The sequence below is a fragment of the Schistocerca nitens genome, chromosome 6, assembly GCF_023898315.1.
Source record: "Schistocerca nitens isolate TAMUIC-IGC-003100 chromosome 6, iqSchNite1.1, whole genome shotgun sequence".
NCBI classification, from domain to species: Eukaryota; Metazoa; Arthropoda; class Insecta; order Orthoptera; family Acrididae; genus Schistocerca; species Schistocerca nitens.
This window is the reverse complement of record NC_064619.1, coordinates 699,917,969-699,932,568: the sequence shown is the minus strand read 5'-3', so window position 1 is coordinate 699,932,568 and position 14,600 is coordinate 699,917,969. Positions and strand designations below refer to the sequence as shown.

At 38.8% G+C, this 14,600-nt stretch overlaps 1 protein-coding gene across 1 annotated transcript in view; it reads left to right on the top strand.

Annotated features, from left to right (window-relative positions):
• Positions 1 to 14,600, top strand: part of LOC126262848 (CCR4-NOT transcription complex subunit 10) — a 156,954-nt gene that overhangs the window by 56,891 nt on the left and 85,463 nt on the right. Inside the window, exons 4-7 of the mRNA XM_049959716.1 lie at positions 1,807 to 1,941; positions 2,651 to 2,757; positions 3,047 to 3,198; positions 12,533 to 12,735. Coding sequence (XP_049815673.1) covers positions 1,807 to 1,941; positions 2,651 to 2,757; positions 3,047 to 3,198; positions 12,533 to 12,735 — 597 coding nt within the window. The remainder of the gene's footprint in view (positions 1 to 1,806; positions 1,942 to 2,650; positions 2,758 to 3,046; positions 3,199 to 12,532; positions 12,736 to 14,600) is intronic.

Below are 14,600 nucleotides of genomic sequence, written 5' to 3'. Positions count from 1 at the left end.
AACCTCCGCTGTCCAATCGGCGAGCAGTCCTTCTGAGTTGTTATGCTAGCCATCTGTCTTCCATGCCTGCTAATCCAGCCCATGACATTTTTTTCGACACCTCCTTTGATGTAGGGTATGCAGGCCGCCCCTCCTCCCTACTACCACCGGGAGTCCGCTTCCGTCAACTGCTCCATTCTCTTTCCTTCCGCTTTCCTAAAACCTTCTTGACAACTTGGGGTACAGCACCGCCTTGGCTCCGTCCCCGGATCTGCCTGCTCCGTGACCTTTGTCGATTTCCCAAGGATGGTACCCCTTCACTTGTTTATCGTCGGGCATTTGCTGCTCTATGTGCACAAATGACGGAAGCCACATTTATTTACACTGATGGCTCGAAAACATCGTTAGGTGTAGGGAGTGCCTATATTGTTAGCGACACTCCAAATCACTTTCAGCTTCCCGACCAGTGGTCGATTTATACTGCGGAGCTTTACGCTGTTCTCCAGGCTGTCCACTACATCCACCGCCATCAGCGGATACAGTACGTTATCTGCTCAGATTCTCTCAGCTCTCTCCTCAGTCTCCAAGCTCTTTACCCTGTGCACCCTCTGGTCCACCGGATTCAGGACTGTCTGCGCTTGCTCCACCTGGGGGGCGTCTCGGTGGCGTTCCTCTGGCTCCCGGGACACGTTAGTATCTGTGGAAATGAGGCGGCCGATATAGCAGCCAAGGCTGCAGTCTCTCTTCTTCGGCCAGCTATTCAATCGATTCCCTTCGCCGATCTACGGAGCGTTTTATGTCATCGTGTTGTTTTTTTATGGCACGCACATTGGTTGACACTTCCCCATAATAAATTGCGGGATGTGAAAGCCCTTCCTTGTGCTTGGACCTCTTCCTCCCGAACGCGTCGTCGGGAGGAAGTAATTTTAACTAGACTCCGGATAGGGCACTGTCTTTTTAGCCATCGACATCTTTTAAGCGGCGATCCTCTCCCACTCTGTCCCCACTGCTCTCAGCTGTGGACGGTAAGACACCTTTTAATTGAGTGCCCCTATTTTAATCCGTTACGCTCCCGTCTACAGCTGTCGCCTGATATATCGTCGATTTTAGCAGATGACACGCGCTCAGCCGATCGCATTCTCGAGTTTATTAGTGCCATTGAAATGACGTCAGTCATTTGAAGCCTTTTTTGGGGACAACCAACCCCTTTCTGTAGTGGATTTTTAAGCCTTCCTTCTGCTTTTAGTTTCTCCAATTTTATGACTTTTGTTCCCATTGCTGCTGGTTTCCATTTTCGGTTTTTTACTGTTTCCTAAGTCACAGACCGGGCGCTAATGACCATAGCAGTTTTGCGCCCTAAAACCAAAACAAACAAACAGGTATCTTGCATCATGTACTGTATCTCCACCATTAGAAAAGTATACCTGACTGGCTTGTCAGACTGCACATGTGATCTGTAGGCTTCAAATTCTCTCTTCTTTTGGCAAAGGGATTTAAAAAGAGAGAGAGAGAGATATTTCACTATTAAAATCACTGAAAACAGAGAAATGCTGTTCTTTCATTGTATGTCTGCCACCTCTCCTTCAGTTTTTGTTGTTGTTAAGTAAATGCTTCACTTCTTTTTCTAATACTGCTCTAGTTGCTTTATTGCATGTCCTTTTTAATAATATGAACAAAAGTTCTCAGCCAGGTTTGTAAGTTGACTATGAAATATATCTTCTCTTTTGCTCTTTTCTATAAAGACTTGAGCATAATTAACGTATACATTTGAACTTGCTGAAATGTTACATAATTAGATAACTTATGATAAAATTCCACACTTTACAGGCGGTTTCAGTTGATGCAGCTACAGATGCATTCCATTTGAAATTATTGCAGTACAGAGCTCGTTGTTTCCTACTCACTCACACGTTGAAAGCATGCAAAAGAGAAATTAAGAACTTAGTTACATCCGGAGGAAGGGTGAGCATCATGGAAATATTTATATTGTAAACTGCTACATATTTTTGTGTAGTCTTCAGAATTACATTGACACTAGTCGTCTTAATGTAATTGGCTGTGAATGATTATTATGATCAGTGTTCAATTAATCTTTAGATCTGTTACCATTTCTGACTTTTAAGAAAATCCCAGAATAAAATTTTAATGGATATACTTCTGGCACATGGAGTTACTTAACGTATTGTGTAATAAGACATACTAATTTTAGTTTTAGGAAACAAAACAGGGTGGAAAAAATAAATTGAAATGTGCTCCAGATGAAATAAGTGGTTCAGTCAGAGTCTACTAGAGATAGCCTAGAAGAAGGAAATAAACATTGTAACGTGGATGGAGCTGTGCTCAAATCTCAGATTGGCCATTCAGTTCTAACTTTTCCATGCTTAACCTAAATGTCCTGTGGTCAATGCTATTGCAGTTCCTTTGAAAAGACTACAGCTTATTTCATAGCACAACTTTGTGCAAAAAGAGCTTGCTTCCAATTTCTAAAATCAGCAACCATAGAAAATTTGGTTCTAATCTTTTTTTTATGTAATTTTCAGACTACAAGAAAAGAATTTAAAAAGCCTCTAGAATAAAACAAAGTATAATTCTGAATAAGTCTTGTAAGGGTGATAAAGTTTAATGTAGTTTAAATAAAGTTTTGTAATACTTTTTTTTTTGCACGTTTCAGACAATGGCAACTGCTTTTCTGAAAGGGAATCTGGAGTATCTGAGAGGAAATTACAGAAAAGCTATAAAAGCCTTAAGCTCTGTCCCACAGAACACACTAGCATTTAAGTAAGTGTGTTACTCTTTTAGTGCATATAAACTGTTACCTTAGAGTTCAGAGTACTTAATATCAGTCTTGTTTTCGTGTGGCTGGTAGGTATAGTATAGTGAAATAGAATGTCTACCTCAACAGTTGTTTACTACTTGTCAGTTTTTGCTGAGCCTGCTGTTACTCTGCAAGAACCACCTGTTAGTTCAGGAGTTGTGGTATAAATCCTATCAAATAGTTGTATGGACTACTTGTTTTGCCTGAAATTACTGTTTGAGTATACTTCACAAAATAAAATTTTTGTTGCAGGGATTGTGGTGAATCTACTTCAGTGTTGTTTTATAACAACAATGGATGCATTCATCATTATATGGGCAAACCAAATCTTGCCTGCTTTTACATGCAGAAAGCTTTCCAGGAAAATGAAAATGCCTTGAATAGCCTGTCGAAACCAGAACCTGGTTTGTGCTGCATTCTGTATTTTCAATTTAAACTTGATCTTTGTTATATCCTTATTTGTTGTTCTGATTACTGAGTATTACTAATAGTAACAAAACTAAGTTAATTCCTGTGAATATTGTGCTCTTCTTTTTATGAAGAAAGATGTGTGTTACTCATACTCGTGATTGGTGGATGTATAACACTTGTTATATGTCACGGTTGTAATTACCATTTGTTCATATTTTCCACTTTTACATCTACATCTATACTCTATACTCTGCAAACCAAGATAAGTGCATGGCAGAGGGTACTCCCGTTATACCAGTTACTAGGATTTCTTCCCATTCCATTCATTTATGGAGTGTGGGAAGAATGATTGCTTAAATGCCTCTTTGCATGCTGTAATTAGTCTAATCTTATCCTCACAATCCGTATGTGAGTGATTTATGTTGGTGGTGTAGTATATTCCTAAAGTCATCATTTAAAGCTGGTCCTTAAAACTTCATAATTAGGTTAAAAATCAACAGTTGAGATTGCAACACTTGCAGGTCATGTTGAAGCCATATTCAGAATTTTTGGCAACCTGTGGCTGGAGCTGGCAGCTCCTCAGTTTTCTCGTGATACCATGGTTGTACACAGTGTACGATCGTGGTATCAGGTGAAAACTGAGGGGCCACCAGCACCAGCCGCAGGGGGCCAAAAATTCTTTAACATAAGCTGAAGCTGGTAAATAAACAAATATTATTGCACTCTCAACCATTGATTTTAACCTAAATATTGCAACATGTTGCTACACTCCATAGACCATATTGTCTAAATGTATGAACTTTATAAGTAGGTTATAAGTAGACTTTCTTGGGATAGTTTCTGTCTATATTCAAGAGTCCGCCAGTTCAGCTTCTTCAGCATCTCTGTGATACTTCCCCACAGATCAAACAAACCTGTGACCATTCGTGTTGCCCTTCTCTGTATATTTTCAGTTTTCCCTGTTAGTCCTATTTGGTATGGGTCCCACACACCTGAACAATAATATAGAGTGGGTCACACAAGTGATTTGTAAGGAAATCTCCTTTGTAGAATGATCGCATTTTCCCAGTATCCAAACAGTAAATGGAGTCTGCCACCTGCTTTTCCCTCAACTGAGTGTATGTGATCATTCCAATTCGTATCCCTACAAAGTGTTACACCCAGGTATTTGTATGAGTTGACCTTTTTGAGCTGTAACTCATTGATGTTATAGTCATAGGATACTTATTCTTTCTTTTTTTTTTTTCTTTTTTTTTTCTTTTTGTTAAGTGCACAGTTTTACATTTCTTAGCACCACTCTGAAATCTGATCAAGATCTCAATGAATATTTATGCAGCTTCTTTCAGACTATAGTTTGTTATAGATAACTGTATGACCTGCAAAAAGTCTGAAGTTATCCAAAGTTACTATTAATATTGTCCGCAAGGTCATTAATATACAATATGAACAGCAAGGGTCCCAACATACTTCTCTGGGAACACACCCAAAGCTACTTCTACACCTGATGATGACACTCTGTCCAAAACAATATGCTGTGTCTTTCCTGCCAAAAAGTCCTCATTCCAGTCACAAATTTCTCTTTATACACCATATGATCATACTTTTGACAGTAAGTGGATGTGGTACTCGGCCAAATGCTTTTCGAAAATCAAGAACTGCTGCATCTACCTGACTGCATTGTCCAGAGCTTTTAATATGTCCTATGAGAATAGTGTGAGTTGGGTTTTGCATGATCGATGTTTTCAGAATCTGTGCTGATGGGATGTTGGAGGTCATTCTGTTTGAGGTATTTCATTATGATTGAGCTCAGAATATGTTCCAAGATTCAACAACAAATCAATGCCAAGAATACTGGATAATAGATTTTATGGATCACTTCTACTACTCTTCCTGTAAATGGGTGTGAGCTGAGCCTTCTTCCAACTAATAGGCACGGTTTTTGGTTTGGGGAATCTGTGACAGATTATAGTTAGAAGAGGGGCTAACTCAGATGCAAATTCAGTATAGCATCTGAGAGGGAATCCATCAGACCCTGGAACTTTATTTAATTTTAATGATTCCAGCAGTTTGTCAACACCCCTGACACTAACACTATTTCACTCATCTTTTCAGTGGTGTGAGGGTTAAATTGGATCAGTTCTCCTGGGTTTATTCTTTGTAAAGGAACATTTGAAAATAGGATTAATATTTCAGCTTTTGCTTTCTACCCTCAATTTCAGTTCATGTCCCATTCACAAGTGACTGGACACTAACTTTGGTGCCACTAACAGCCTTTACATACAACAAGAATTTCTTTTGTTTTTTTTTGGAAGCTCATTTGACAGTATTTTGACAGCGTAATTATTGAAGGCTTCACTCATGCTCTCTTGACAACCAAACGCATGTCATTCTGCATCCCACTATCTGTAGCCTTCTGATTTGTTTACACCTATTATGCAGTAGTCTCTGTTTCTTTGAAGTTTTTTTACAGCGACTGTATATGATGGAGAATCCCTGCCATTAGAAACTGTTCTACTCTGTACATATCTATCCAGTGTATGGTCAACTACCGTATTTACTCGAATCTAAGCCGCACTTTTTTTCCGGTTTTTCTGATCAAAAAAACCGCCTGCGGCTTAGAATCAAGAGCAAAGTAAGCGGAAGTTCTGAAAAATGTTGGTAGGTGCTACCACAACTAACTTCTGCTGTTGAATATATGTAGCGCTACACAGGCATGCTTTGCAGACACAAAGATAAATACTGGCGCCAAAACCTCTGCGTCAGTAAATAAATTTTTAAAAAAAGGTGGCAGACGAGCTTTTTTCCCCGCCCCAAGTTTTGACCACTGCATTTTCATATGTTATCCAATGAAGTAAATTCAAATTCCTCATTGTTTATCTTCGAATGTAGCAGCATTTCAATGTACTACGAAAATCTGACTGGCAAGACTTTTTGGGATGTTTGTCAATATGGCCAACTCTACGTTCGGAATTCTTTCCCACCTGTGAGAAGAGATGGTTGCTAATAGGAACGTTTATGAATTGTGAACCACATGCAGTATTCTCTTCACCATAAGAATAATATGAATATAAACATTTTGCCATGTATTCTTTCGTGTTTGCTGCTCTCACATTTAAATCCTGTCTGCCTAATAAACTACGAAACTAGAGTGACACAACAGCAAAAGCGCAAGAATATACATATCATGTCATGTTTGTATTCATATTACTCTTATGCCTAATAGTGATACAGTCAGAAATGAAACACGGCAATTGACTAGATTTTCGAATCTAAGATGACTCTAATTTCTGTGCAGAATGTAATGTACTAAAGAGGCATCTGCAAAGATTTTCAAACGGAGAAAAATTTTCACTAAACTCTCATTCAGAACATCTTCTATCATACGCAGTCTATTATTTGGTTCTTGTTGATCATTATCAAAGGAAGCTAATGAGACGATTCCTCTCTCTCTCTCTTTTTAAAAAGCGGCGGTAGCGTGCACAAAAGCAAGCCATGCCGCGAGCGGCGACAGGCCGTAAACACTCATTATCAGAATGCTACAAACAATGCATGACACAGTACAGTACTGCATTTTCAGCTTAGAGTGACGTAAACACCTATAACAAAGAGAACGGCACTTATCAGATCAAAGAAAAATAAGCAATCGATTCAAACCAGACGAAGCACATGAAAAAGGAAGGGTACCCATGTAAATACGGACGGAGCGCCTGACGCATAGCAATGGCTACCTGGTGAAGCTTAACTGCTAAGCTTACGATTTGAACCAAACTACTGTAGCTGTATCGTCATTTGTTCGACCTAATTGTGTCTCATATTGCAATGGACGAACTCTGTTTTGATTTGGTGGTGCAGCCTAAAACTTTTCTCTCCCCTTGAATTTCACGTCTCAAATTTCAGGTGTGGCTTAGATTTGTGATTTCTTTTTTCCTTGATTTCGAGTCTCATTTTTCAGGTGCGGCTTAGATTCGAGTGCGGCTAAGATTTGAGTAAATACGGTATTCTCTTAAACTTGAGTGGTAGTTCCTCTACATGTCCCTGTTCTGTGCTGAAAGTTTCAAGTTCTTCATTGAGACGTGACCCTTGCCTTATGTATCCAACATTTTACATTGGTAATTGTTGTGCTTAATTCGTATTAGATTTTTCTGACAGGATATGCACATTGGTTCCAGCCCACTACTGTGTGAAATGTTAATGTTATATGATTGTTGGACACTTATTTTTGGATATTCTAGGTGCTTGTTCATATTGGTACCTGCTTTGTTGCTTCCAACCTACTACAAGGCTTGATTTTTGCCGTGCTTCGTGCAAGTAGTATGGCATATTCACCAGTTTTGTCATCTCACGCTAGCATGTATACCATGGCTTCCATCCACTACTGTGCTAGATAATACACATGTATGTTAGATACAGTATCTTTATACTGATTTTTTTTTATATTTTAGCTTCACATGCTATTATTATGTATCTTCATTTTTATTTCAATAGACAGTCATATGATTCCCTTTCCCTTTAGTTATAAGCAGGATGAAATTAATGGCAATTGTCCTTCTAAATTGATTATAATGTTTCCATATATTTTCAAAAAACTGCACTCTTACTCTTTATGAGAAAAGATGTAGCATTATGATGATTTTAGGAAATATTTGATCTCACTGTATGACATATTTTTAATTCCTCTTTGTTCACATTAGCACTTTTGTGGTGCCTCCAGCCTACTGCAGGGCTTGATGTTTGTTATGCTCAACACTCGTTATGTGATGTACCGGTAGTCATAAATTCTGCATCTCACATTAGCATGCATCATGGTGTGCTGAAAAGTAATCACCCTGAATTTTTTATGTGAGAACTCTTTAAATAAAACAAATTTTATTAACATTCTACATCTTTATTCTTAATGTCTGCATTTTTATTTATGAACATAGTGATGCTGGCAATGAACACATTGCTCTGATAATTTTAAAATGATGGTAACCACAGGTTAGGTAATTGTACCTAACTGATTGACCATTCATATAATGTAAAATAGGCGTTTACATATAGGTGCTGCATTAGAAAACTGAATGAAAAGTCCAATAGTCCGCAATAGCTGTTTTTATTGTAGTTGATTAGAGACTCTAATGGTTTCGCAACTATTAAGTTGCATCTTCTGGTGCGTATCTGTACAGAAATTTTTATAAATTAATACTCTGACAATGGGGAAATTAAGTTATCTGAGATATTTTCAAAGTACTGAGTGAATAGACTGAAATAAGGAGGAAAATATTATGCATGTTAGTAAATTAGGTGTGGATCTCATACGCCCCACAATGAATGGGTCCATTCATTTATAATGAATAAGAATTGCAGTTTCATACTAAAAGATGATTTACTTACAATGCTATGTCATGTGGTATGAAGAGCTATTACAAAATGCCACAGAGTAACAGGTTGCAGGGCTAGCCAATGTTCTCAGCCTTCTTCAATGGGTAAAACAATCATCAATGATGAATGTTCAGGCTGTAAAAATGAAGGAATGAAATTAAGTTTCAGGAACTAATCCTTTACTAAAAACAGAGAAGCGGTAACTAAAATAAAAAAAGAGATGGGGACAGTCCCGTGTAATGTGGAGCAATGGACAAACACAAGACTGACCTGTATTAGAATCATGATGAACTGTCTGTCACTTGACTAAATGAAATATGTTCCTGTGGGCTTATGTCAAGCAACAGATGATGTTCCCCGTAAATGTTACTCAGGCAAATATTGGGTCCTGCCATGGCCGAAGAAAACGAATAAATAAATAAAGTTAATGATGAAAACTAATAAAATTAATGTATAAGAATACACCGAATAAAATTATTTAACAATGGAAACTGCATGTTGGAATATTAACAATGTAGTAAAAGATAAATTACTTCTTACCATAAGGATGGCACTTTGAATTGCAGACAGGAACAGTTAAGACACTTACAGATAAGCTTTTGGCCACAGCCTTTGTCAGAGCAAGAAAGAGAAATAGACACCATTCATTTACAGAAGCAAGCACATCTGATGCACACGTGACCACTAGCTTCAGCAGCTCAGACCAGAATGCTAGCTGGTCTGTCTGCAACTTAAAGTGACATCTGTACGACAATTAGCAATCTGTCTTTCCCTACATTGATTAATAAAATTATTTTAAACGCGTTTTGGGGTCACCAATAAACAAAAGGAAGAAGATTATACTGAAGGTCAAATTTACCGGAGCTGACACACCTATGTGTAAATGTAGTGGCTGAGAACACAAGCTACAAAGTGTCCAGTCCAGTGTGTTGCTGGCTGCCACCTGGGTGCTGGGGTGATTGAGGAAATTGAACTAAGGCAGGGCACTATGGAAGATGAGAGAAACTCACGGCTAGTGATCTGCTGAGGAATTGTGGTTACCACAGGAACTATTAAGACTTGCCTATATGTATTACATAAGAATAGATTGTGGGTGATACACATATAATAATGTTAAGAAGGTGAAAAAAAATTTAAAAATCTTGCTACTTATTTTTGTAACATAAAAATAAGTAGCTTCAGGCAAGAAATTTAAATTTATTACTTCTTTACTAATAGCTATATCTGCAATATATTTTACAGACAATATTCACATATACCACTGAATGAACCTGCAAAAATATATCATAGTACAACAAATTGTTCAGGATATATGACATCATAAATATGGAGATGCATGAAAAACTAAGCTGATAGGAGATGTATTGAGTCGCCGACAGGTGCACGCTAAAGAGAATGAAAAGCTTACTAGTTTGGGGTGGGGGGGAATACTGTTTGTGCATCTGTATCCAAAAGCTATATTTTGTTTATTCTTCATCAGAATAGCAGATTATTCAGAGAGGCAGCAGGCATGTAATGTAGGCTAGCAATGCATGAGGGAGGAGTGACATGTGCATGGGCTATTCATGTGACTCACAGACACTAGAGCCAGTGAGGTGCAGTAGACAATGAAGGTGATGTGAAGGATGGAATGGGATGCATGGCAAAACAGAGGAAGGGGAAACTGTTGGGTAGACACTTTGGGAACAGTGGGTTAACTGGGACTGAGGCCTGGAGGATTTTGGGAGTGAGGGATGTGGTGTGTGTGTGTGTGTGTGTGTGTGTGTGTGTGTGTGTGCGTGCGTGCGTGCGTGCGTGCGTGCGCGCGCGCTCACGCGCGCAATTTAGCTCATCAAAGGATTTTTCCACGGGTTAGAAAAGTTTTCACGAAGTTAAAAGTTTGACAACCAGGTGAGCTTCTCTGAAGAGATTCAGCAATTGCATATTTACTCAGCCTCTGGCTAATGTTTTCAAATAATAATTTTTTTTTTCTTCCAGTAATTTTTGGGTCTGCAGTTTTATCCCATCAACATTCTGCGACAATATTTCGGCCCAGAGACTTCCGGCCATCCTGTGGTGAGTAGACGAAGTACTGGAGAGACCTGATGCAGTCATGGTATTTATAGTGAATTCCGCGCATCCAGATCGTACTGGCGGTTTACAGAGCATGCGTTAGGAGGTGACATGGCCAAGGCAGCCAAGTTGTGTGTGCTGCCCTCAGTGGTGAAGTAAGAACAAACTAATCACTAAATATCGACAGAGCATGTCAATTACGTTATGACTGCATCATTTTAATAATAGAATTCCAATTTTTATCAATTTAGAAACCATTGTCACGGTTCATTAAATTATCAGCAAGACGTATTTCCACGGATTCTTTAGTTACAGAGTCCCAGAAGCTGGAAACGGGTGCTAAAATTTTGGTGTTGGTGTATTCCATTGAATGTCCCATGGAAATGCAATGTTCTGCCACTGCTGATTTTAAAGGTTATTGCAGACACGTGTGTCTTTAGTGTTCTACACAGCATTCGTGGACTGTTTGTGTCATCTGACCTATGTATGCAGAGCCACACTCACAGGGCCATCATCCCACACAAACCGCCAGTGTTCTCAGTACTTTAATTCATAGGGTGCATGTAATTTCGGATGCTGATAGCCTTCATGAAGAGTTAATGCGTCCGGAGGAGGTTTTTAAAGATATTGGCTATATTTCGCGTCAAATACGGAAGGCCGTGCACAATTATAATAACGAGAAGCAACGCTCTGAGGAGACTGATGATGACTATAAATCAACTGCATTCCTTCCAAATGCCAGGAACATGTCTTCTAAAATAGGAGGCAGATTGCTTAGGAAGAATAATATTAATGTCATCTTCCATCCACCAACAAAGAGCAGGACCTTAGTTGGATTCGTTAAAGACAATTTACAATTGCGGAAGGCGGGTGTTTATAAAATTCCCTCTGCATATATAGGTCAAACGACACAAACAGTCTATGAACGCTGTGTAGAACGTGAAACACACACCCGTCTGCGGCAACCTTTAAAATCAGCAGTGGCAGAACATTGCAGTTCCATTGGACATTCAATGGAATACAACAACACCAAAATTTTAGCACCAGTTTCCAGCTTCTGGGACTCTGTAACTAAAGAATCCATTGAAATACATCTTGCTGATAATTTAATGAATCGTGACAACGGCTTCCAACTGGATAAAAATTGGAATCCTATTGTTAAAATGATGTGGTCACAATGTAATAGACATGCTCTTACTTCACCACTGAGGACAGCACACACAACTTGGCTGCCTCGTGCATGTCACCTCCTAACGCATGCGCTGTAAACCGCCAGTACGATTCACCTGCTAGGAATTCGCTATAAATATCATGACTGCATCAGGTCTCTTCAGCACTTCGTCTACTCACCTGAGGATGGCCGGACATCTCTGGGCCGAAATATCGTGGCAGAATGTTGATGAGATCGGTCTGCAGACCCAAAAATTGCTGGAAGAAGAAATACGTCGGGAAAATTTCAGAAGCCACAATAAAATATTTAGTTGTGTCATTATTGTAGAGTTGTACTCAAAATAATTAACAACAGGGATCTATGAAAATTTAATGTAGGCTACTTATTCCAAGGTACCTTTCAGGTAGCTTGAATGAAAGAAATAGTTCCTTTTCATTTTTTATATCTTTAGGTTTAAATTTTGAAAGTAGTAGATGTGGAGATACATCCATCATGTATGGATTTTCTGTTACTTGTGCACAAAATATACTATTTTAATGAGGTAAGTAGCCTTAGAGAGTTTGCATTGGAATTTGACCATAGATGAATCCCTCTTAATACTATCGTATCCAAGAAAAAAAGCTAGAAACTGAATCAGAATATTTTCTTTGTTTTGAAGCTGTAAAATTCCTCCTCAGTGTTCATTTTGAATTGAGTGTTGATGATTTAATATTGTCATAGTTCATACCTGTCTCTTTTTGCAGTGGAACCATATTCTGGCAGGCCTCTGTTTACACTGGGCTCATCTCGTTTCTATGAGCTGAAGTACAACCTGGGCATTTGTCTTTTGCATGCAGGAAAAGCTGTTCAGGCATTTGATTGCCTCATTGATGCAGTCCAAGTGTATCATATGAACCCAAGGCTATGGCTGCGTCTTGCTGAGTGCTGTATTATGGCACATAAATCTGTGAGTTTTTTTGTATATCACAAATCTTTTCACATACAAACATGTTAGAGTTTCAGTATGAGAAGCTGATTACATATAAACACACTTGTGTGTGGTTCACACTGAGATGATACTATATACAATATGACATGTTGCAATAAATGTTGCATGACACTCTTGTTTCCACTGGAATGATACACTGTACGATGTGATGCAATACGTGTTGCGACTTGCCATTCAACTAGCAATAAGACAGCATGAATTGCATTTAGGTTTCAGTTGCATTCATGGGATGTTGTGAAGGGGACATTATTGTGGCTTCTCATTATTTAATGCTCAAAAACTGAAGAAGAAATGGAAGTACCAAATGCATGCATACAATGCTATAAATATCAAACATAGTTCAGTTGCAGTTTGTGATTAGCTCTCCCAACATGATCACAAGTTCCACAAATTCTACAGAATGAGTCCAGACAGTTTCTACTTTTGGGAGCAACTAGTATCAGCTACTCTGACAAAGAAGGACACTAATTTTTAACCTGATGCTTCTCTTGGTGAGAAGCTAATTACCATGAGGCAAATTAGTACAAGTGTTTGATTGATGTTAAAAATTATGTCTCTCGCTTGCTTATGCAGAATTTATCACTTACCACCACCGTCAGCGATGACAGCTTGCAACAAATGAAATAGAAATTCACTATACAGCTCCCTACAATCATGTTTAAAACTCGCATTACCTGTGGAATTCAGAGCAGAGTGCTCAGAACACTACTGCATGCTCATTGGCCATCAGAGAATCCATGGCATAGCTGTGCAGAACAAGCCTAAACTCAACCGCCATCATTCGTGACTCCAACTATAGTACATTTGACGTATGTAGCCCACAGGCTACACCACATAACAGAAATGGTGAGATCACAATGTCTGGGAGTTGACCGTCTTGTTTCCAATGTCAATAAAATTTTCATTAAAGCACATGCTAGAGTTTCAATTTTCAGAGAACTGGCTCCAAAAGTTAGCATTACCTCTTCAGCCTATTTTATCATGATGGGTTTCTTGGTTGGAGACCATGTGTTAGTATGCTAAGCATTTCAGTGATGTGAAAAAAATAGTAGACATTTAGATCTGGAACATGTAGCTTCTAGACAGATAGCTCAAGAATGCTTCTCAACCAGAGAGCTGCCAGTGGTAGTGGTCATGTGTGCATGAGGTCTCTTGCTTGTGTCAGTTTGTGTGTTTTTTCTTTGCTGAAGAAGGCTTTGGCCAAAACCAACAATGTGTAACAGTATTTTCATAATGCCTGTCTGTAAATCATCAGGACGTCTTTGCAGTGACTAGGAACCTATCCTTTTCCCAATATTGTCAACAGAAAATTATTCAGACAACAAGTTTAGTGCATTTTCCTAATCTGATCCATAAAATTTCAGGAATTCAGTCATAGCCAACATTTGTCACCTACTAATGTTTCGGCTGTAAACGACTCAGTCATTTGTGGAGCAAGTGTGAAAGACAGACAGCAAAGCTAAAGCATTCTCATCCATTTTATATATCAGTATATAAGACAGATGGGAGGGCTTTACCATCAGTCTTTCCAACTCACTCTGAAGGTGGCTGAATGGTTAACAACAAAAATTTTAGCAGCAAACAAAGTTTGGTTATAGCTGAATTCGCACAATTGTATGGAACTAGTAAAAAGGCTTGAGAAGATGAAGATTCACATCTCATAATCTGTTGGCACCTTCAGAATCACAGATCACTATACTGTCGGTCATAATCTATTCTGAGACCATCCTAGTCCACGCTCATCCTCATTTCACCTAGGCCTTCTGTGGTCTGAGCTGGTGCTATTATTGTTTAGGCCTACCTTTGCCAGGTATGGGCCTATC